The 23,477-nt window shown below is 41.2% G+C and overlaps 1 protein-coding gene across 1 annotated transcript in view; it reads right to left on the bottom strand.

The window, feature by feature from the left end:
• The window catches only part of GPI (glucose-6-phosphate isomerase), a 236,822-nt gene that overhangs the window by 135,819 nt on the left and 77,526 nt on the right, over nucleotides 1-23,477 (bottom strand). The window contains exons 7-10 of the mRNA XM_044081684.1: nucleotides 14,120-14,191; nucleotides 12,631-12,675; nucleotides 11,635-11,688; nucleotides 8,029-8,089 (exon numbers count right to left, since the gene is read on the bottom strand). Coding sequence (XP_043937619.1) covers nucleotides 8,029-8,089; nucleotides 11,635-11,688; nucleotides 12,631-12,675; nucleotides 14,120-14,191 — 232 coding nt within the window. The remainder of the gene's footprint in view (nucleotides 1-8,028; nucleotides 8,090-11,634; nucleotides 11,689-12,630; nucleotides 12,676-14,119; nucleotides 14,192-23,477) is intronic.

The following is a 23,477-nucleotide window of genomic DNA, read 5'->3' as shown; positions in this document are numbered from 1 at the left end:
CATGGCCCTCCCAAATCAGGGGATGCAGGGTTGGGAAGCCCCTTACAAAACTGCTCTGAGCACTTCTGAGTTCAGGCTTTTGGAAACTGCACTCTGGATTGCACTTGTGATCACATATATGCTCATCATACAAAAAAAAAAAAAGTCGCATGTAATCCTTGAGCCAGGGCAGTGACAAGAGCTTTGTGCAGTAGGAAACTCCTAGTAGGCCCACTTCCAAAAATCTTTTACAAAGTGTCTACCACAAACTCAAAAGCAAACCCATAAAATTCAAGCTAGTCTTGTGCTTTCCAACTCTCTACCTCCAGAATCTAGAAAACACACTGCTCAAGCCCAGAACAAAGATCCCAAACTATGACCACCAAGTATAGACAATGCGAGTTTTTAAATTGTTTTTTCTGATAACTTTATGTATTTTAAAGTCAGTGGTGCTGCGGTAGTGTTGTCGCCTCACAACAAGACGTTGTCCTGTTAGATACTCAGCTAGAGCGTCTTGTGTGTGGAGGCATGCGTGAATGGGTGTGCCTTCGTTGAAGGTTGTGCATCAGGGCTGGTAACTCTGCACGTAAAAATCCACTACCAAACATTAGCGGACCGGAGTTCCGCTGTGGCGACCCCAAACCGGGATAAGCCGAAAGACACAACAAAAAATGACATCTTTTGCCTGACATGCTCCATCATTTCCCAAAAGGTCACTAATAAAGGTGGCATACATCATGGATCCCATAGAAAGTTGGCATGTTTGGCCCCCTTGTGCCTTACAACACCAAACCCCAGCCTCCACAGCAATGGTGCATATAGTAAAAAAGTACAGTTGTGTACACTTACCCTAAATGTAGATGCTAGAGTGTATTCACTGTTGCAGTTATTACATATCTGCTGGCAGGCTGCCCTCAGTCGGCCTGATTAACAAAGTCTTGGGCCCTGCGTCGGTTACTGTCTCTTCTTCCATGACGTCAGGTTATCAGGTGTATAAAACATGCATCCCACACCATTACATCAGTTTCTCTTGCTCCAGATGTTAGGTGACCCCCCCCCTAATGGGGAGCAAATAAAAACACACACACACACACACACGCACACACACACGCACACACACACACCTCCAACCAAAAGCAAATAGACCAAAAAGGCTTTTTAAGCATAGTAAAAGTATAGCCAGAGAAATGTAGGGCGCTGGAGGGAGGGTAACCAGGACTGCAACAGTGAATACACTCGAACATCTACATTTATGGCAAGTGTACACAACTGTACTATGTTTAGTGTTTTTTTGTTGCAGTCATTACATTTGGGTATATTCCCAAAGCTATGGTTGGGAGGAGTTTATACTGCATTAAGACCAGCTATAAGGGCCCTGCAAGACAGCAGTGGCAAAGCCAGCTCTGGATTTACAGAAAATTGGTAAATGATAATGTCTGGTATATACAGAACTCCAGGTAGCAGCTTCTAGAATATCCCTGGTAGGAACACCTCTGAGAAAGGCTGCAGAAGTAGATGCAGCCCTGGTGGAGTGAGATCGGATCCCCTGAAGGACAGGTTTTCCATGGTGCTTATAGCACAAATGAATGCAAAGGCTTATCCATTTAGAAAGGTTTGCTTTGAAATAGCCTTCCCCTCTGCCCCTGGAGCAAATGCTACCAGCAATTGTTCAGATTTTCTTCGAGATTTAGTCCTGTCCAAGTAGAATCCAAGTGGTCTGTGCACATCAAGGAATGCAGAATCCATTCCCCTTTGTTCTGTGGATTGGGAAAGAAGGTTGGCAACTGAATGGACTGATTAAGAGCCACACTGGAAACCACCTTTGGCATGAAGGATGGATTGGTCCTCAGAGATACCCTGTCTGCATGAAAGATGATTAAAGGCTCCACTGCCATAAGGGCCTGTAATTCAGATATCCTTCTACCTGAAGTGATTGCTAAAAAGGAAGGAAGGCTGTTTTCCAAGAAAGAAATTTAAGTCTGCAATAGCAGCTGGCTCGAAAGGAGGTAGAGTGAGCTTCTCCAAAAGCAAGTTAAGGTCCCAGGCAGGGGTAGGAGCTCTCCTGGATGGTCTCAAGTTCTTTGCCCCTCTGAGATGCTGCTTGAGCAGGGGATGAGAGAAGAGGTGTGGTTCTGTGTTATAGGGAGCTGAAATAGCTGAAGCGTGGATTTTAATAGAGGAAAAAGACTTGTGAAGCATCTCAGTTAAGTATTGCAAAATCTGAGGTAAATTGGGCGCTGCTGTGCTTATCCCTAAAGACAAGTTCCAGGCACAGAATCTTTTCCATTTGTCAGCATAAGATTTTCTAGTACTAGGGCTTCTCGCCTCCAAGATTACATCCATCACAGGTTTGCTGAGGGATAAGGGTGAATTTAAGAGATTAGCCAAGCTGTAAGGTTCAATGTTGGAAGCCAAGGGTGCAGAATTTGGTTCTCCTGCTGAGACGGCAAGGAAGGGGTCTGAGGCAGGTGCCATGGAGACATTTGCGACACTGCGCAGGAGTGGGTACCAGTGCTGGCATGGCCAGTCTGGAGCAATCAAAATCATTCTTGGTTTGCCCGGTTTGACTTTTAGCAGAACTGTGGAGAGCACAGGGGGAAAGGCATAGAGTGATAGGTTTTTCCAGCTGAAGGACAGAGCATCCACTTTCCAGGCTTTTTTGTGGGGAGTCCTTGTGCAAAACTTGTCCAACTGGTAGTTCTGGGGGGAGGCAAATAGATCTATGTCTGTGCTCCCCCATCTGCTTGTCAACATGTTGAAAATCTGTGGTTCCAGTTTCCACTCGTGTGGGTCCATGAGATTTCTGCCTAGTCAGTCTGCCACTGTATTCAATTTTCGTGGCATGAATTGAGCTTGTAGGTGCACTTGGTAGCACAAGGCTGTGTTCCACAAGGTCATCGCTAGTCTGCAAGAGAGCGTAAGAATGTGTACCCCCTGCTTGTTTATGTACCACATAACCGTGGTGTTGTCCATCTTTACCATTAGTTTCCTGGAAGAATGTAGTCCTTGAAGGCTGTCAGAGCATTCTGTACAGCTAACATTTCTTTGACGGATATGTAGGTGCATTTGATTTGTGTTCCATTTTCCCTGAATGCACTTTCCTGCCAGGTGAGCCCCCCATGCATAGTCTGATGCATCTTTAGTTAGGGTTTGGGCGGCAGGTGGTAGTGTGAATGGCAGTCCCTTGTTTTGGTGGCAGGCCTCTGCCCACCATAGGAATTCTAGGTGTAGGCAAGGTATGATCGGAATCATCGTTTCCAGGCTGTGACAATGTTGACTCCATAGAGTAAGTACCACTGTAGTTTCCTCATATGCAGTCTTGCATATGGAATTAGAAGAATGCAGGAGGCCACAAACCCAAAGGCTTGCAGTATTTGTCTTGCAGATAGCAGGGTTTTTGTGGCCACTTGTCTGAAGTCATCAATTGAATTTGTTTTTCTGATGTGAGGTAAGTCATCTGGGCAGTTGTATTCAAGCTTGCACCCAGGAATGTAATCTGTTGACAGGGTACCAGTTGATTTTTTCATTTATGGTGCACCCCAGACAAGTTGGAACCCTTTTTACAAACGCAAAATGATTTAGAAGTATGCCCTGGTTTTCTGCCTGAATTAAGACAATCGCCCAGGTATGGATATATCTGAATATTTCTTTGCCTGCAAAATGCAATAACTGGAGCCAGGCACTTTGTGAATACCCTGGGCGCAGTCAACAAGCCAAACGGCAGTGCAGAGAACTGATAATGCAAGTAGCCTGCTTTGAAGCATAGGTATCTTCTGCAAGATTCCCTGATTGGGATGTGCAGGTATGCCTTTTTTTTAATCTAGAGTTGCCAACCAGGCATCTTTGCCTAGCATAGGAAGTAACTGGTGAAGAGTCAGCATCTTGAATTTTGGAATGTCCAGAAAGGTGTTTAGAGTAGACCGGTCCAGAATTGGACGCCATGATTCGTCTTTTCTGGGTACCAGGAAGCGCCTGGAATAGAAACCTTGTCCCTTTTCCTCTTCTGGTACTGGTAGAATAGCCATGTTTAAGAGGGCTAGTACTTGTTTTGAGCCTCTGACCACTGATTTGGGGGCAGGTCTGGCCACTGGCTTGGTGTTGGCAATGTGTGGAAATGAAATATGTATCCTTGGGACACTATTTAAAACCCATTTGTCCTGGGTTAGGAGTTCCCAGTTCTTTGCATGAAAAGCAATCTTCCCCCCAAAGGGGCGGCTAAAAGACAAGTGCTTGGTAATTTTAAAAGGAAGTCACCGAGACTGTTTACCATGGGGGGGGGGGGGTGTCTTGTTACTTCCAGATTTGGAAGTGGAGGCCCCCCATTGCTTAGTTCGTAGAGTCCCCTGGGACTGAAACCTGGTGCTTTTGGTGTGTCTGGGTTTGGCTTGAGGGGATCTGGAAGGAGCTGGAAATAAAAAGACAAGTTCTTAGTAGGCCAGTGCCTACTAAATCTTGGAGGTTGCACTTGTAAGAAATCTTTAACAGTTTGCATAGATTTAGCTTCATCTTCCATCTTTTTTTAGAACTTCTTCAGCCTTACTGCCAAACAGACTGTCCTGATTTAAAGGAGCATCCAACAATTTTGCTTTAACATGACCAGACAAAGACTGCTCCTTAAGCCAAGCATGCCTTCTAAGCACAGACCCAGTACCAGCAGCCCTGCAGGAGGCCCCTGAATAATCAAAGCCACATTGCAAAGTAGGTTTTCCAACTTGTTCAGCAGAATGCAATAAATCCTGTAAATCTATTTTCCACAGTCGGGAATCATTTTCTGTTTAAGCAGTCCAATAATATGCTGTTGATATTTTAACATATGAAATTGGCAGTTTAAAGCCCTGACTGCCAAGGCTGAAGTATAAACCTTCTTACCCCATCTATCCAGCGCCCTGGAGCCCATCAGAAGGGGTAAGATTTTTAGCAGTAGAGGCCTTAATGCCCTTGGGCCCCTGAGATGTGGTTTCTAGATCTGAAACTAGAATTTTGAAAAGAAACGTGTGTGACTCAGGAACCCTGTAGTATCTGTCAGGTTTACTAGGAGCCTGAGGCAGGGAATCCGGGGCCATACTGGATTCAGAAAACAGTGTCCAGTACTGGAGTTATATCCAAAGGCCTATGCTGAGGTATAAAGGAAATCCCCAAGCCTCTTTTCTGAATTAGAAAATTCCTGACTTTCCCAGTGAAAATGCTCCCTTACGTATGTAAGGTTTCCCCAAAAGAAAAGTCCTCAGGAGGGGAAGCAGAGGTAATGGAATCCTATGCATCAGAATCCTCATAAGTAGGCATGGACAAATCCAGGTCATTAGAAGAGTCAGAACAAACAGAAATCTGATCAGAAGATTCATAATCAAGTTCAGCCCTAGGCCTCTGGGGGGGGGGGGGGGGTTGACTACTCCTGATTAGAGTAATTAGATCTTCAGCCATTTTGATAATTTGTTTTTTAGGCATAGGGGCCTGAACATGTGGCATGGGCGTTTTTTTTTTAGACCTAGATGGTGATTTAGACCTTAGTAATGAAGGTGGAGTCTGTTTAATATGCAAGTCTGTAGGCCTGAATACACCCTCAGAAGCCGGTACCTGCACAGTTGCTCCAAACCCATCCGAGGTAGGGACATCTGCGGGTTCCATAAGGGAAGCATCTTGCGGCATACCAGACTCCAAATGGGTCTCAATAGAGGCCTGCATATCAGAATTAGTGGGCATCAGGGGATGCAAAAGCACCTCACTGGAGTACCGGCGAACTGGAGACTGGCTAAGGAGAAGCTTCGTCTGCAGTTTTGGACCTAGGCTGTCTGTCTTTATCTTTGCGTTTTTTCAGAATCCTGGTAGTCGAATGACTAACAGACATTTCTGGATAATTAAACAGAGAACCGAAATACTTAAGAGGCAAAAATGTACCTACGAGGGATAGTGCGCTGATTAAAGCACAAAACCGACAGCAAGGTACATCGTGGTCAGGGCCTAGGCAAGGAATACAGTACGAATTAAAATCTTTGTGAGGTATTTGCTTTCAACAAGTAATGCAATTAACTTTTGCAGACATCGGTAAGGAGCAAGAAAAAGTTTCCCTAACGGGGTACTTAGCTTTTAGTTGAAGACTTTGGTGTTGAAACTCGAAAATGAAAATTGAGTGTCGGCCGACCGGCACTTTCAAACTGCTTCTGCTTCGGGCACCACATGGCAAGACTGATATTAATGGAGTCTGATGCATGTTTTATACCGCTGACATGGGAGAAGGGACAGCAACTGACAGGACCCAAGACTTTGTTAATCAGGTCGACTGAGGGCAACCTGCCAGCAGATTACCCTAATGTAATGACTGCAACAGTGAAACTCAAACATCAGCGTTAGCCTTTTAAGTAACTCCCAAAAAAACTTAGTTAAAAAACAGTTACACTAAGCTCAACCCTACAACTAAAGGCAACCATTGTACAGCCAAGAATTTTAACTTGAATGCAGACAAGCTTCTGGCTTGGGTCTTGGTAAAAATTTCACTAACCTGCTTATTGGTTAAACTAAGATTAAGCGTTTACAAAGAATGGAATTATCTGAGGAAACAGGTAAAGAGTGGGCAAGGAAATCTGTCAGGGACCAAAATATCTGCTAACCCAGGATTGAAGTTAAGGACAGTAGTTTGGCAGAACTGGATAAGTAGGGGGATACACAATGTTAAATATATAGAATGTTAGAGTTTGGTATTTATCCTCCAATGGTGTTACACTAGAGTAATGCTAATGTACAAAACATTCCTTAGTACCAATACTTACAATTCTGTTCGAGCATCAGGAAAAACTATACACATCAGGGGCTACATGGGCACAGAAAGCTAGGGAAGACTCACCAGACAAAGGGATTTTCTACAATAAACATTAGGCAATTACTCAAGGTTCAGATATGAAAGATCTGGGATTGGACATTGGATGAGAGTCAGACATATCCATTTTTTGGATTTTACATATTCCACCACAGGAAAAGTTAGGTGTAACTGCCTTCAAATGGATTACAGTAATCTGCACTACTAGCTACTACATTTAAATTCTGCTGAAAGTGAACTGGCAATTTTGCAGTTTGTAAAAGATGTGGTCAGAGCTTTCATTTTTACCCAGGCTCCAACACAATTTGGGAAAACTATTGTTACTTACAGTCAGAAATTAGGGACAGTTACAATGCCACATCAGATGTTTGGTTAGGATAGCTGGAGGAGTCAAGTATATTGCTTATAAGGAGATAAAATGTGCGACACTGAAGAAATTCATACTATACATGCAAGTGATATACTGAACACTACACTAAAGTTCTGCTTGTTCAGAATTAAGTAATTTTCAAAGGATGGGAAAGACTTGCTTACATTGCTACATGAAGTGGCAGATTTGAGTGGATATATGGCTTTGTTGTATATAATCTGCTTTAAATGTTTTACAACTGATCCATTTCAGTAAAGCATGTTACATTGATAATGCCACAATGTGGTTTAGCATAAAAAAAAAAATTAACACTTCAAAATCCCAAAATGAGTGAAATACTGTATTTAAGTCATTGAAATTGTACTCAACATCTAGGGGTTTCAAATAAGGCTATGATGGATGGAATCATCCTGATCTAAAAAAAAGTTAGGCAAATTAGGAATTCTAAAACCACAGCACAAAAAATGCAGTCATCCCAGAGTACAGAGTGGGCAGGCTGGCGTTTAGACTCTTGCAGGCACAACCTGCATACGAGTCAAACTGCACAAGTAAACAAAGCATGAGGAACAGCATTGTCAATGCAAGCAACTCGGGCACATTACAAGTTTAGAGCTGAAATTACAAAACAAAATGCCTATGTAACTAAAGTTTTTTTTTTTTTTTTTTTTTTTAAGCTTTACACTTCACCTAGCAAAAATGTTACATTAGGACCCGCGTGCTATTCTCAAACACAAATTTAACCTAAAGTCAATACTCCTTTTCAATCAATATCAAAAAGGATAACACAGATATGCACACGTTTAAGGTCGCAAAAATATCCAAATATCAAGCCGGAATCTGGTAATCATTCACCCTCTTCTCCACTTACCTATGTGCAAAGCAATTGAAAGTCCTATAGCAGACCATAGGGAATAGCGTCCACCAACCCACTGTTGGGAAAAAAAAAAAAAGTTAAAACATTTTGATCACAAAGCAAAGTTTCTGAACAAACATGTTACATCTCTACAGCTTCAAAATTAAGCTGCCTTATTACTTTAATACCTGGGATAAAGGAACACCCTCAAGGGCAAAGTAAATGGGTTCTCTTGTGGTAATCACTTCTTGCATACAACAGGTCAAAGCTGCAGCCATGGCCTACCAAACTCATGATCCTATCAAGGACAGGAATAAGAACCTTTGTTTAGATTATGTTTCCACATTTATCCGTTCTAACAAGATCAAAACTGCACTTATGTACATGTATGTGTAAAGAGAAAGGCACGGAGGGCAGAAATGCCATGCTTTGTTACTGGCAAGTTACTTCAACCCTCTAAATGTTAACAGGTTAAAAGCTACAGCAGATAAGGTACAGATGCGGCAAAACAAATTAGCCTAAGGATCTCACATACTTAGTGTTGGACCCCACTGACATTTAGCCTTACCCAATACAGGCTGCATGGCATTTCATTTTCTGACAAATTGCTTTATCCTCATCAGGGTCATGGTATGTGCAGCAGAAATCAGAACTGGAGTCTTCTCTTACACAGGGACTGGGCATAGCAGGGTCAACCCATGTCCTGTTACAGTGCAAGGCAAGTATAAACACTAGTTGTTGAGAGCACAAGTTCTGTTTACTCAAGATGCCACAAGATCAGACACTCCATACTTTTAGGGGTGGGTTTTCTTTGAAATTTATCACAAATACTGTCATGGCATGATATACATGTGGGCAGTGGTAACAGCCCACTGCCCACAAATGAGCCATTCATTAAATATATTTTATTTAGGATGCTTAGAGCTGGGGTGAATATGACCGCAACAAGTCAATAAAATGTGAAAAGTGGAGGTCACTAATGTATGTACACAAACTCAAAATGAAGACGGCAGTATGTGCGAAATCAAACAGCATCTAATTACTCACACTGAAATGATCAGTAATGTGGTTTAAGAGGACACGATTACTCAGACCATTACTTCAAACGCAAGCAATCATGTAAAGTTGGCTATCTTGGGGGTGGCAGGCTGTGTGTGAAAGAGCAGTTACCTAATCAGGGATAATTGATATGGCTTGTTGGGGACAGACTGAACAGGCTGAAACATGAATGTGCCTAATGGGTATTTTGCCTTAGTCAATACTAGATAAACATGTAAAAAGTTGCTCTCTGTTTGGATGAGGGAGGATGTGTGAGCAAAAGTCAAGTACAACTGCACCATTTCTATTAAGGGATTTGTACTGATTGCTCTGGAAAGGAAGGCACTGTATGTGACAGCAGCATGCTGAAGTACAGTCACTACTGAGGACATTATATTTATGCATCTTTATAGTAAATGGTGTTGCATACTTCTCAAACAAGAGACACTCTCCACAAAGTGCGAATGAGCTAAAAGCTAAACTTTCATAGCCCCCCTCATGCAACTATTTTTACATTTAGACAGGCACTCTCATAGTGGCAAATATGCAATGCACATATTACTTTTATTAAAGCCATCATTTTCCCACCTGAAATGAAGTTTTCCAGCACCATTTCTTGCTGTTTAAGTGAACTTAAAATTGTAATGTAATGAGGCCTCAGGGCTACATGACAAAAGTGCAAAGCAGTGAAGGACATTGAAAAGTTGGCTTAAAAGACTGCTTCCACACACATTAAATATCAAGTCAAAACTAAACAACCTATAACCCCCACACCACCCCTACTGCTTACAATTCCAAGGCTCCTTTACCTCAGATAAAGGGCATTTCCAAGATGCTGCAATCTTGACCATGGTATGCATATTTCACCACCACCCCACCTACAACGTTGATATTGTAAACTGAGTAAGCATCTGCAAGGAGCTCAAATAAACAATCCATATTATGCAAAACCATGTTCACTGGCCCAGCAGAGCTCAGAACTGTTTAATTCTAGTCAAACTAACCCAAAGGGAACCCATCATTGCAGTAAAAATATACCAACAAGTCTAAATTCACAGTGGCTGCATTTCTCTGTGCACGTTAATGGTTGTGTAAAGGAAAACTAATTTAACTCCTAGAATAAAAAAAAAAAAAAAAAAAAAAAAAAAAAAAAATCAAGCATTTTGTTTTGCTCAACAGTTGTCTGACAAACTCACTACATGGTACCAAGGTGAAGGTTTGTGAAATTGGTTAAAGTTAAGCAGTCTGTCTGTTCATCAATGCCAATTAGTGCAGTTTAACTATTTCATTCAAACCAACATGCACTAACTTTCCGTTGCATACCTCTCAATCTCTTGGCACAAGAAATCTGGACAAAGCTCAACAAAATGGGGTGACAGGCCCAAAACTAGGGACATATTTTAAATGTTGCTCTCAAACTAAAAAGTTGCTAGAGTAATAGGATTTGTTTTAACATACTTTTGCTGAAGGATTTCAAGTGTGAAACTCAAATATATGTCATTTAGTGACTTCAATCCTCTGATCATTTCTGTGACTTTATGCACCTTCTCACTGAGATCCCGTTACTGCAACTTCCCAAGGTCACATTTAAGAACCTCCCAGTCAAACATGGTAATGTTAAAGTCTCTAGCTTCATTTTGACACTAGAAGAACATGCAGTTTACAGTACTTAGCACAGATTGCAGGGTGCAATCATACAGCTTCTCAAACAATTACATTTCACCTTGCATTACTATACAGCATACAAAACTCGTCTGCACCTTACCTTATGCAGTTAAACATACTGCCCAATAGTTTGAGGTCTACTGGAATGTAGAGAAATATTTGTGACCTTTAGTGACCTTTTACTGTACATACAGTTAACCCAAACAGGAAAAGGGCACTGCTAAAAATATCTACTGGAGCTGCAGCAAGAAAAACTGCAGCATCTGTTACTAAGCAGCTGCTAAGACATCAGACACTGCCATTCAATTTTAAAGACTTAAGGGCAACACAAGGCAAGGACCAATTTTATATTTCTACTGCAAATGTACCAGTCACTGTCCTCTACCCTCTGAAGAGAACACAGATAGTTGGTTAAGCAGCTGGGGGAGGGAGTACCTCTTACAGAATTACAATATTGGCGCTCAAAAGCCATTAGAGTCATCACAAGGACAAACTGATGTATTACAGCTTTGGTTACGACTGGACTGAAGGTCATATGGCAGTCTAGCTTCATTTCCATCTAACCTAGTATAAAAACATCTCACCTTTAGCAAAATCTGTGTAACTGCAGACAGTTAAAAAAATCCTGCAGCCGACTGTTAAGGTCAAGAATTCTGTTGCTTGTAGCCAAATTTAAGGACTAAACCCATATTAACATAAAGCAAACACTTGTTCATGCTTAAGGTCAACATTCAGCCTTGCACAGACAGAAAAAGATGCAACAATGTGGTGATAGACAGTAAAAAGGCTGTGTTACACTTATTTGGGTTGTCTCACTAAGTTCAACCCATACACGTCTTTATGCAATCAATTGTCATTACAGAAATACCCTACATTTTTCAAAGTCATCAGCTACACTTACTTCCAAGTAATACTTACATCCCAAAATTCAAACATGTTATCAGTGTCTATTCCAAACTCTCTCACTTTTGGCTGGAAGAAAAAAAAAAAAGAAAGATTTAAAAAGATATTTCCAAACTCAATTTATAAAAGTAGCAGTCACTTTTTTGCTCTATACTTAATCATATAGCAGACCACTGGCTGCCAATGGTGCTTCTCCTCTTAAACCCATTTACCAGTCTTTTCCACCCCAGGACTTGTTCTGACCCATGCTCAGAGCCAGTGAGGTGACAGGCATCCCAGCGAGGCCTCATTATTCTAAGGAGTATTTTAGCTCAAGCCCTAGCTTCCCCATTACCGCCTGCAAACACCTGCAAATCTAATGGATGGGCAGGCATGGTGCATCACTCCCACCTCCACAGCAACACAGACTATTCAATACCGGTCCCCAGCATCCATGAGGGTAACGCATCCAGGTATATGCACTCTTCCCCATGCCCGGACCAAAGGTAGACAACCCAGCCTTCCTCTACTGCACCGCAGACATGCAAGCTGTTAATCACACCAGTGCTGCCTGGGACCGAGTTTTATTCCTTTTTATCATAGAATGGCTAGGACTGCTCATATTTAAGGTTTATGCGAAATTACAACACGTGGCAAAACATTGCCGATGTCGTCTCTTCCATACCAAGGGGTGTTAACAGACTTCAGAATATGAAGTACCAGCACAACTGGTCAACTTTTAAATTGAACTGGTTTCTACCACAGTACACAGCACCCAGTGGTCATTTTCCAAACTTATCTGGGGGGGGGGGGGGGGGGTATGGTGTGGAAACATGCCAAATCATTGATCTCTCAGAAAGTATTAAGGATTATAAATAAAGCTAAACAAATTAGTCTCACTGTCACCCTCTGCATAAGTGTTAGTGCTCCACTAATCAAGGATCTGTTTATAACCGTTCTTTACATCCCCAGTGTCCTTCACATACCAAAAGGTTTTCAAATACAAGTCACTAGCATAAACTCCATACTTACAGCATTGGTGGACAGGGCAACAAAATGTTTGGCCACAGCAGAAGGCTGAAACAAAAGAAAATTTAGTTACTGCTACAATTCAGATACACAAGCACACTTCAATCTACAAAGGGCAATTTTAGTAGTTTCCCAACCCCCTTGTAGAAAGAAATTGGGCATTTTTGCATATGAACTTTGTCCTGTCACACACCTTAAGTAGCAGTGCCTACAAAGCTACAAGTAGGGAAAGTAAGTTTCATAGACTACATTGCAACTCTAGGCAATAAAGGCATGTTTTAAGAGATGCCCATGTCTTTATGGAAAATCAAATAAAATAGAGCCCGTTATGTCCTTACAGCTGATGCCAACAGAACCAATTTCAAACCATCTTTGTTTGGTATAAGCATGTGGATTTAGTTTATTTTTACAGTGTTAGAATGAAGGATTGTAGATGGGTACAGGAGCCCTCACAATGGGCCTAGCTAGTTATAACAAGTTAAGAACTGAAGGTAATATTGCGCCACCACTACTATATGTAAACAGCATCCAGCATCTTAGTGCTACTGCTACAACAGGTCAATTTTAGGAAGTATTCCTTTTGTTCAAGGTGAGGACAGTGTACTTTGAGATTTCTTCATAAGACTGGTTAATTATTTAAATTATAAGTCGAAATTAAGTGCAACAGTAAAGGACTATGCAAGTTTGCTGAAGCAAAAAGCATTCTGTCCAGTGTACTAAATGCTGACAAGTACATTTCAGACATGTTTCTCATAGCAAAAATCAGGACTTGATAATCCACCTAGACTCGTTCAGGAAGATTATATTTGTACAAGTGGCACAGCTCAGAAAACTAACATTCTATTGACTGGGCTGATGAGAAATTAGGCAAGTGCAAATAAAATGCACTTAAAAGTTAATGCCCGCTGCTAGTAAATATCACTTAACCCCCTTTGGGAATTCAGGATACTAAATATTCAGAGCACAAAGTTAAAAAAATTCAACAAAACTAAAAACTGGCATATTAAACTTGAGAATTAACAGCAACACTGCAACAAGCTTATCAGAAGTCCCCCCCCCCCCCCAAGCACCAATAACAGCACCAATTCCCGGCATCTTCACAAGTAGGGAGATTCAGTGTTTGGCTTGTCATGGCTGTCTTCAGCATTGCTGGCTTCAGATATGCTCGTAGTGGTATTGCATTTTCTGAGATGGTCAGGTTCAACCAGGCCATAGTAAACTATGGCAAATTACATTCCAAGCAAGCAGGCAGTTGTCTGTGCACTGGTGTTGGGGAAGTGGTGGAAAAAACAGGTAGCAAACTGCCTTAAAACAAAAGTAGCATGCTTAAACTTGTTCAAGAATTTAGAGTGGAGACTACTACCAAGCACAAATTATGGAAATCAGCTTTAGTGCTTTTCTAATATACACATTCAGCATAGCTCACGACAGCCACTGTACTTCAACATAACCTGCACAGTAGAAAAGCAGCACAATATGCATTACTACTCACATCATTTGCAGATGTCAAAAGCCATTCCTTAGCAGTCTCTGCATTGGTGATTGTCTCCTGGGTGGTAAAAGTCTGAAAAAAAAAAAAAAAAAAAAAAAAAAAAAAAAAAAAAAAGATGTGTTAAATACAATACTGTCCATTCATCTCTATCAGTGACAACACAAGTGTCCTCATAAGTTCAAACGACGATCGTTTGAACACTTAAAGCTTCAAACTGAAAGGGATAGAACCAGCAAAGCAAACTATGACCAGATTAATGTGGTTAGGGGTCAGAACCATCCTCAAAAGTGTACTAAGAATGGCCACATGCATCAACCTTTCAGTGGAAGCCCTGATCAAATGTATAATTCATTTAAAAGATGCAGTTTCAGACCTCAACTGCAGTTAGAATGCAACAGGACAGTACTATGGACTCCATGTGAGGTATGAACAGAGGAAATGCATCAGTCCAGAGGACTACGAGCACATCCTGACCTCCCTTACACAATACCTACAGTACAGGCATCTTAATGGACTTTGTGTGCGTGTGTGTGGGGGGGCATCTACACCAGGAATAAGGTGGATGTCTAAGCCAGTACAAAGGCCGGAACTTGCATGATTGTGTATTAAGGCAACCTGAATTATGATACAGCATTATCAGATTAAGGTCCTGGTTGAAACATGTACTTTAGCGCTGGACTGTTGGACCATTACCTCCAAAAAAGGTACCAAGATAGTTCGTTTGTGCCACAAGTGCATCCTTCCCCAGAGATTGGTTATTTCGGGGGTCAATGCAGTCAGACTGTCAAGAAAATGCAAATTCAACTAGCCCATTACTTCCTGTTAAAGGCTTAGAAGTTTAGATCAGTATTTAAAATGTGATGCATTACAGCATGGATATTTAGATTGGTAACTACTTACAAAATACCTGCCATTGTGGAAACTAACTTGTTAGTTGACATTAGAATCCAAATCAGTCCCTCCATAAACATCTAGATCTCCCAGTTCTGACTGAATGGAATTGCATCTACCACCATCTACAGCTATACAAACCAGAAGACACATTCATCATTGTGGCTGGTGCAAGTAACCCTGAACAAAGGCCTGCAGTTTAACTACTTTTCTGGCTGCAGCTGGATAATGTCCAAGTATAGTGCAAAACAAAGTGAGCCAAACAAAAATGAGGGTGATTAGAGAGAAAAGCAGCAGTCCTTCTACAGAAGGTAAAGGTAATAGTGACTGACAAATCCCATTATAAGTCAATGACATAGGAATAGAGTAACTTCCTTGTGTCTAACCAAGGCGAAACCAAAGGCAAAGAACACAGTCCAGAGGCCAGCTGTTAAAAGGAACCAACTTTAATAGTGCTTTCGTCTACAAAACAATGGTGAATTTCATCAGATCTTGTCTAGCATGAGTCATACAAAGCATTATGGGAAAGGGTTGAGCAATAACAAGATCACGTTGATACATCAAGCCCCATTGGCAGCCATGTCGTGGAAAACAGGCTAAAATTACAAATAAGAGTGATTGTTTCCTGACCTATTTTAAGTGCTTTAACAGAGTTTTTTTTAGCTCTAGGGTGGAGTTTCTTTAAATTAGCCATAATCAATTAAAGCTTATTCTCAGGGAGTAGGACAATCATACAGCTCTTGACAAATGCAAAGGTCATAAAGGCATTTAAAAACCATAAAGGCATGAATAGCATTATAAATTTACAACTAATACAGTGATACTGTTCACATTTTTGCACTTGACAGAATGATAAAAGCTAGAGAATTCAGATAAATTATTCTCTATCAACACTTCAGTCACAACAAAAGGTAAATGTACACAAATTGCATTCGGTTTATAATAGGCAGAAAAGGTTTTTTTTTTTTTTTTTTTTTTTTTTTTTTTTTTACAGGCCTTCACATGCTTTAAAAGTGAAAACTTCAATAACCATGGGAGTAAAGCAAGGTCAGGATAAGAAATAACCTGAAAGTCTAGTATTAACACTTTCAGAAGGGTTAATGGAAGGGTGGCTAAATTGCAGGCTACCAAGCAGCAGTTTGGTGAACATTGGGGAAAATTCAAGGTAGTCACAGGCTTCAGCTCAAATCATTGCCCCAAACTATGCCTATACAGAACATCTTTGCGAAGCTCCCCTTCATGTTCCAGAGGTACCAAACTATTTTGGGACACCTACAAATTCAGCTACTGCAAGTGGACTACTGCAGTAAAGGTAGCTAGCTGTGAATTAAGTTAATGCAACTTTCAACTAGCTGATCCAACATGCTTTAACATGATTCTTTCAATAGCACTATCCTTTATCATAATTCATCCCTTAAGTCAGACTTTTCTACAAGATGCTTAAACATATGAAAGGTTATAAAAGGATTAGTGTAACCTAATCAGAACCTCTTTAGGGCCACTCATTTCAAAAGCCGTCAAAAGGAGAGCAAGGGCTTACTGACCCTGAAATTATGGCTCTACGTCAATGCCAGTACAAAGAGTTCACGGGTATGACAATGTCCCTGCAAGGTTAACAGCAATACCCAAACTAGTCACACCACCACGATAAGAACAGATAACTTGAATACACTAAATATTAAAACAAAAAAGCAATCTGCAGCCACATATACCAATGATTTCAGTTAAAAAACTTCAGGCAAAACAAAAAGGAATAAAACTACTTCCATCTCAAAATATTTAAGTTAAAAAAAAACAGCGTCAAGCATGTCTACCATTATTAGATTGTTGAGCACATTCTATGAAATATTTTATAAAACAATTTGCTTCTGATATGGCAAGGCTCACCATCTGCATTAGAAAAATGTTGCTTACATTAATGCCTCTACAACTCTGAGGATTAAAAAGACTGCACTTTTTCCAGACTAAATTTTCTTATGTTGAAGAAACAGTTAGGATGAATAGAGACATCTTAAAAAGAATACATATCTGCACTGTACTAGCATGCACCCCCACACATTTCAAAATATAGTTAAAAAAAAATCAGATGTTGCGAGTAGCTAAGCTCAACAGAAGTGACAATAAGTTTGGACAAACAGCATGGCTGATGACTGTGGCAAGGGGCTATAAAGGCAGCCATTATAAAAAGTCAGCATAAAAGAACAAGCAATATTAGACCAGTCTTTTGGGCAGAATAGGATCACAAGACATAGAAAAAAGGCCAAACACTCCAGAATACAATTTAGATGCATACTGACTTATGCCAGACTTGTGTAATAGACATACTAATTATATGTGCAATTTTGGGTGTAAGTACTGGCTGATGGTGAAAGTATCACCACAGTTTAGTGATACAAGGCCAGTTAAGCTTGCATGCAGAAATATCACAATTTGAAACATGTATTATGTTAGAGAACAAACACTTGTACTACATCAGAAGTTTGAAATGCGGCACATATAAAAATGTATATCAATATTATAAATGTATACAAAAACATATCTTGCATCCACTGTACAAGAATGTTTACATTAAAGCACATGGTACTTGTGAAACAAAGAATTTGTTTTATACAAGTCTTTGCCAAGGATGCAATGCATTTTATATAGGCAAAACAAATCAACAATTTAAATAGGCGATCATTTATCAGAAATATGCAGAGCAAGACTAAGGCTTTATTTAAGCATGTTAAAAATACATATGGCAAGTACATTTAAATTTGTAATATTAAGTGTTTTCATGAAGGCTCTAGAGGTTGTGATATGAAGAATGAAACAGAGAAAAATAAGTGGATTGCTAGATTTAGGGTGCAGAGATATCCAGGTTTAAATGAAGCTTTAGCAGAAACCATTTTAAGAGACTTAAGAAAAAGTTAAAGTACAGTTGTGTACACTTAAGAGAGTGTATTCACTGTTGCAGTCCTTACATTTGGGTAATCTGCTGGCAGGTTGCCCTCAGACGGCTTGAACAGTCTTGGGTCCTGCTTCAGTTACTGTATCCTCTTCCATGACATCAGGCCGTCAAGGGTATAAAACATGCAGCTGATGCCATTTTATTCAGTTTCTCTTGCCCCAGATGTCAGGTGCCCCCCAAATGGGGTGCAAAAATATATATAAAAATAAACAGTGAATATATAAATGCACTTAGAAAAACTTTACCTTCAACTAAAACGCAAATACACCAAAGGCTTTTGAGTATAGTGAAGGAAAGAAAAGGTATAGAAAAGGGGGATGGCGGGTGGGTAAGCCGGACTGCAACCGTGAATACTCGAAAACGCTAACATCTACATTTATGGTAAGTGTACACAACTGTACTATGTTCTTTGTGTTTCACTGTTGCAGTCATATTTGGGTAGAATCCCAAAGCTATGGATGGGAGGATGGAACTAACCAGCATTAGGAGTGGCTATAAGACCCTGCAGGACTGCAGTGGCAAAGCCTGCTCTGGAGAGAGGTAAATAATGCTTTGTGAAGGTAGCAGCTTCTAGAATGTCTTTGGTTGGAACCCCTTTGAGAAAAGCTGCTGAAGTAGAGGCAGCCCTGGTGGAATGTGATCTGATCCCCTTGGGCACAGGTTTACCATGGTGCAAATAGCAGAAACGAATGCAGTGGCTTCTCCATTTAAAAATTGGATGCTTTGATATAGACTTCCCCTCACCCTGCAGTAAATGCTACCAGTAGTTGCTCAGACTTTGAGATTTGGTCCTATTTAGGTACAATCTTATTTGTCTGTGTACATACAACGAATGCAAAATCTGCTCCCCCTTGTTCTGCAGATTTGGGTCAAATGTTGGCAGGTGAATGGTCTGGTTTAGAGCCACACCGGATATCACCTTAGGCATAAAAGGATTGGTCCTGAGGGACACCCTGTCCGGGTAAAATCTAATAAGGCTCCACTGCCATGAGAGCCTGTAGTTCCGAAACCCTTCTTGCTGAAGCGACTGCCAAAAAAGCTGTTTTCCAAGACAGAAATTTTATATCCGCAGTAGCTGCTGGTTCAAAAGGAGGCAGAGTGAGAGTTTATCCAGCACAAAATTGAGGTCCCATGCAGGAGGTGGTGCTCTTCTAGGAGGCCTTAAAGTGTTGGCCCCTCTAAGATGCTGTTTAAGCAGAGGATGAAAAAAAAAAAAAGAGGGGAGGCTCTGTGTTGTAATGAGTCGAGATGGCAGATACATGGATTTTTATTGAAGAAAAAGATAGGCCCTTGTCAAGCATCTGTCAAATATTGTAAAATCTGAGGAATATTGGGCTTTGTGGTGTATTCCTTGTGCTTGGTTCCAAGCACAGAATCTCTTTCATTTATCAGCATAAGACTTTCTAGTACTAGGCCTTCTGGCTTCCAAAATGACATCCATCACAGATTTACTGAGAGGTGTTTGAATAATTAGTTGATTAGCCATGCTGCAAGATTCAGCTTGGAGCAGAGAGTGCATAATTTGATAGTTCTGCTGAGACAGCAGATGAGGTATTTGATGCAAGTACCATGGAGGAAGGGGAGACATTCCTTAGAAGCAGGTACCAGTGCTGGCAGGGCCATCCGGAGCAATTAGGATCATTTTTGTTTTTTCCAAGACCTTGGAGAGTAGAGGCAGAGGGGGATAGATTGATAGGTTTTTCCAACTGAAGGATAGAGCATCCACTTTCCACGCTTTTTTGCGAGTAGTTCTTGTGCAGAATTTGTCCAACTGATAATTTTGGGGAGAGGCAAAGAGATCCAAGTATGGGCTCCCCCATTTGTGTCAAAATGCTTAAGATTTGTGGTTCCAGTTTCCATTCGTGCGGGTCCATAAGATTTCTGCTTAGGTCGTCTGCCAGAGTATTTTGCTTTCCTGGCAGGAACTGAGCTTGAAGATGTATTTGGCAAGTCAAAGCTGTGTTCCACAAAGCCATGGCTAGTCTGCAAAGGGGGTAGGAAATGTGTACACCCCTGCTTCTTTATGTACCACAACTGTGGTGCTGTCGGCCTATCAGTACTTGTCCCGGATGAAGTAAGTCCTTGAAGGATGTGAGTATTCTGAACAGCTAGCATCTCTTTCTGGTTGGATGCGCAGATGCATTTAGTTTGGGCTCCATTTGCCCTGAATGCATCTCCCTGCCAGGTGGATCCCCCAAGCATAGACTACTTTCACTTTGACACTAACATAGAAAATGGATTATCCAGTTTGTATTTTCGGTTGCTTGCAGTAAACTACAGTATGGCTACAGGCCATCAAAACTGCACAATTTGTTATTTAGTCTTGCTTTACTAATATCCTTTGCTTGTGACAACTAAAATGCAGTATAGCCATGCAATGACTTATTCCTTATTTGTGCTATTCATGCAAAAATTGTTGCATGGTACTGACTGGAAACAATTGTTTGCTCTGCCTATCTACTGATAGAAGGCAAGTGACTCAGAGTTGCCATCTACAGTAGTGTTTAAAAAAAAACCTGGATGAAAACACTGCAGGCCCACACCAATTCAAGTGCATGGCCTACCAAGTGCAGCACAAAATAATGAAGCCCCCCACCCTTATGGCCCATATAGTGTTCAATTCATACCAAGTGTTTGATGGACCAAGTAGGGAAGGAAGAGATGAGGGGCAGACACCAGCTCACTTATCCTAAGGAGGAGGCTCAGCCCACAGCATCTAGAAGTGGCTAGCTATTGCCCACCAGCAGAGGCAGTGGGTATCTGCTGCATTTGGCAGGAATCTCACTGCTCAGTCTGCAAACTAGATGGGGGGGGGGTGACGCATGCTTTCCTAACCTAGCAGTAAAAGACTTTCAACTGACCCGAAAACCAAATTCTTGCTACTGGAGGACAGACTTGGCAATAGGACTACATGGGCAGGAACAAACAGGCTGAAGTGTTCTTGCCTGCCTTGGGAAGAACACTTCCCACACTGGGAAACAAATTAGAATAGTACAAGTAGTGCAGTCATTGGGCAGGGGCTGACAGAAGTTGAGGGAAGCATACACAGTCTCCTCTAAAATGTCAAGCTTTAGCATTGAAAGGCAAGACTGTCATCCAGGCCACTGGATGAATTTCCCGAATAGGGAATGAAAGCATAGTGTAGTTTATCTGAATTAAGTAAAACTCTGGAAACAGTACGACTGAGGATGGTTGGCACAGACAAGTACCCTTTCTTGAAGGCAGGAAATGCCACTTTTTAAAAAGCTGGCATTAGTTACCTTCCACTGACTTGTGGACTGCAGCAGATACTCAGCCACACCCATAGCCTTACCACAGCACTGACTTCAAAAATAGCAAATGGACTCCCAAATAAGGTGGCCAAAAATGCCAGGTACTTCAAAAGGGCAACTGTTCCCTCCACTTCAGTCTCATTAGTTAGCACTTCCCCACCCTTACTGGTACCGCTGAAGGTAGGTCATGCACCTTTAGCCACTACACAGCAAGTTGCATCTTTTCTTCCTATGACTAGGTGGACCAGTTTGTGAGCACATTAACACATTCTTGATGGCATTCAAACTTCACACCTTTCACTTGTCACTTTGGTCTTAACAGATAACTGAAAAGCAAATCAATGTCCTTGGCTTCTCAGGAAATCACTTAAGACAAAAACAAGACAAAAACAAATCTGTCACACAAGCCAAGAAACCTAAGCTAATCATATCTGACAAGCTATGTACCAATACTGCCATGCAGTTTTCTAAAAACTGTATAACCATTACCCAGTAGTTTCAAGCAGTCAGCTGGGTCACTTCAAAAAAATTGCATGCTAATGCAGGTTAGTTCCCTCAATGTCATACCCCTCAACTACATCTGAAAGTCAGGATATCACCATTTTGACTCAGTTTTGTTTGGTCCCTTCTAATCATTTCATTAACTTGATAGATTACTTAAAAAAAAAAAAAAAAAAAAAAACATTGCAAGTTTATACTGGACAACAGAATTAAATTCAGTTATTCTGTGAATGAAAAAGTTATGTCTTACCATAATTTGGCATCTATCTCTTCTATCTTCATTCCTTATTATAATAGGGTATTTGATCCAGCTTAATCACACTCTCCAGACAGGGCTCCTCCCTCTAGCCCATAATGCAAGAAACCCACCCAAGCACCTCAGATAAAGTGTGCCTATTCCATGCATCCAAAACCCAGACAGAAAAAAAGACCAGCAGATTAAGCTCGGACATGGGACCTGTGTCCAGTCATGTTCCACAATCCTCTAGAAGAGGGACAGGGGTATAGTTGGGTGGGAAAGTGAGAAGGAATAAAGACAGACAGATGCCAAGTGACGGCAAGACATAACTAATTTGATTTTGTCATCTTCATTTCTCTTGATGGGGTCAGAGTCCCCAGATATGCAATTCCCAAGTGGCCCTCATGGTAGGATATGACTGAGCACCATTGAGCCAAAGGAAACCCTGCTCCTAAAAACCATATCCAACTTGTAAAAAGTGTCAAAGGCACAACTGTTGGACCATGTCGCTGCTGTGCAAATCAATGGAGGAAGGAGCCATAGCCCTGGTGGAATGTGCCCTAGGAGGTAGGCCCTTTTGCAAGCGAGATACAACCGGTTATCCATTTTGCTAGTGTAATCTTGGAAAACGCTTAGCCTACTTGTTAGCCAAGAAGGCAACAATTAGTCAGACTTCCTGTGTTTAGTTCTGTACAGACAGAAATGCAACTATCTAGGAATGTAGAAAATGCTCCCCTTTATTAGAAAAAATAAACACTGGTAAGTGAAAGAATTGACCGTTTTCCCTGGCTACTTCAGGCAAGAGGGATTGTTATATAATTTTTCATAAGGACAGGGTTTCTTTATACAAGGAGGTTTGAAGGATAGTGCCTGAAGTTCGTAAATTCTTAACTGAAGTTATAGCCCCCAAAAAGATGGTCTTCCATGAAAAAGCAACATCTAGCAACTGCCAGCTACTTCGAAGGCAAGTCAAACCCTGCAGCAAAAGAGAGAGTGAGGTCCCAAAGAGGGGAGGGGTCCTTGATGGAAGGCCTCAAGAAAATACCTTTCATAAAAGATAAGTATATTCTAATGGTGGACAGGGAATGAGATTGACCTAGCAGCATGAAAATTAAAAATTGCAGCTAAACTTGATGGTAGAGAAGCTAGCTCCTTCCTTAAATAGGGTACCAAGAGTAAAATATCAGAGACTGCCACTAAGAAAGGGTCAATATTCCTATTTGTAGCCCAAATGGCAAACTTTTCCCACTTAATGGTGTAGTGTGCACTTTTAGAAGCCCTTTGCTGGGCAGAAGTAATTTATGGACCATGGAAGCAAGTCTGGACGGTCTTGCAAGGGGTGGAAGTGGAGAAACCAAGCAGTCAGCCTTAGGTTGTAAAGGTTCAGGTGCTGCATCCCCAACTGGTGAGAGGAGGTCCTGTCTTTGCTCCAGTATCCATGGATGATATTTCAGATGAGACCAAAGGAAGGGAAAAACAAACCTGATGAGGCCGGAAAGGGGCAAT

This window comes from Protopterus annectens, chromosome 8.part1 (assembly GCF_019279795.1).
Source record: "Protopterus annectens isolate FY-2018-M chromosome 8.part1, PAN1.0, whole genome shotgun sequence".
Classification (NCBI taxonomy): domain Eukaryota; kingdom Metazoa; phylum Chordata; order Ceratodontiformes; family Protopteridae; genus Protopterus; species Protopterus annectens.
This window is presented reverse-complemented; position numbering and strand designations above follow the sequence as displayed.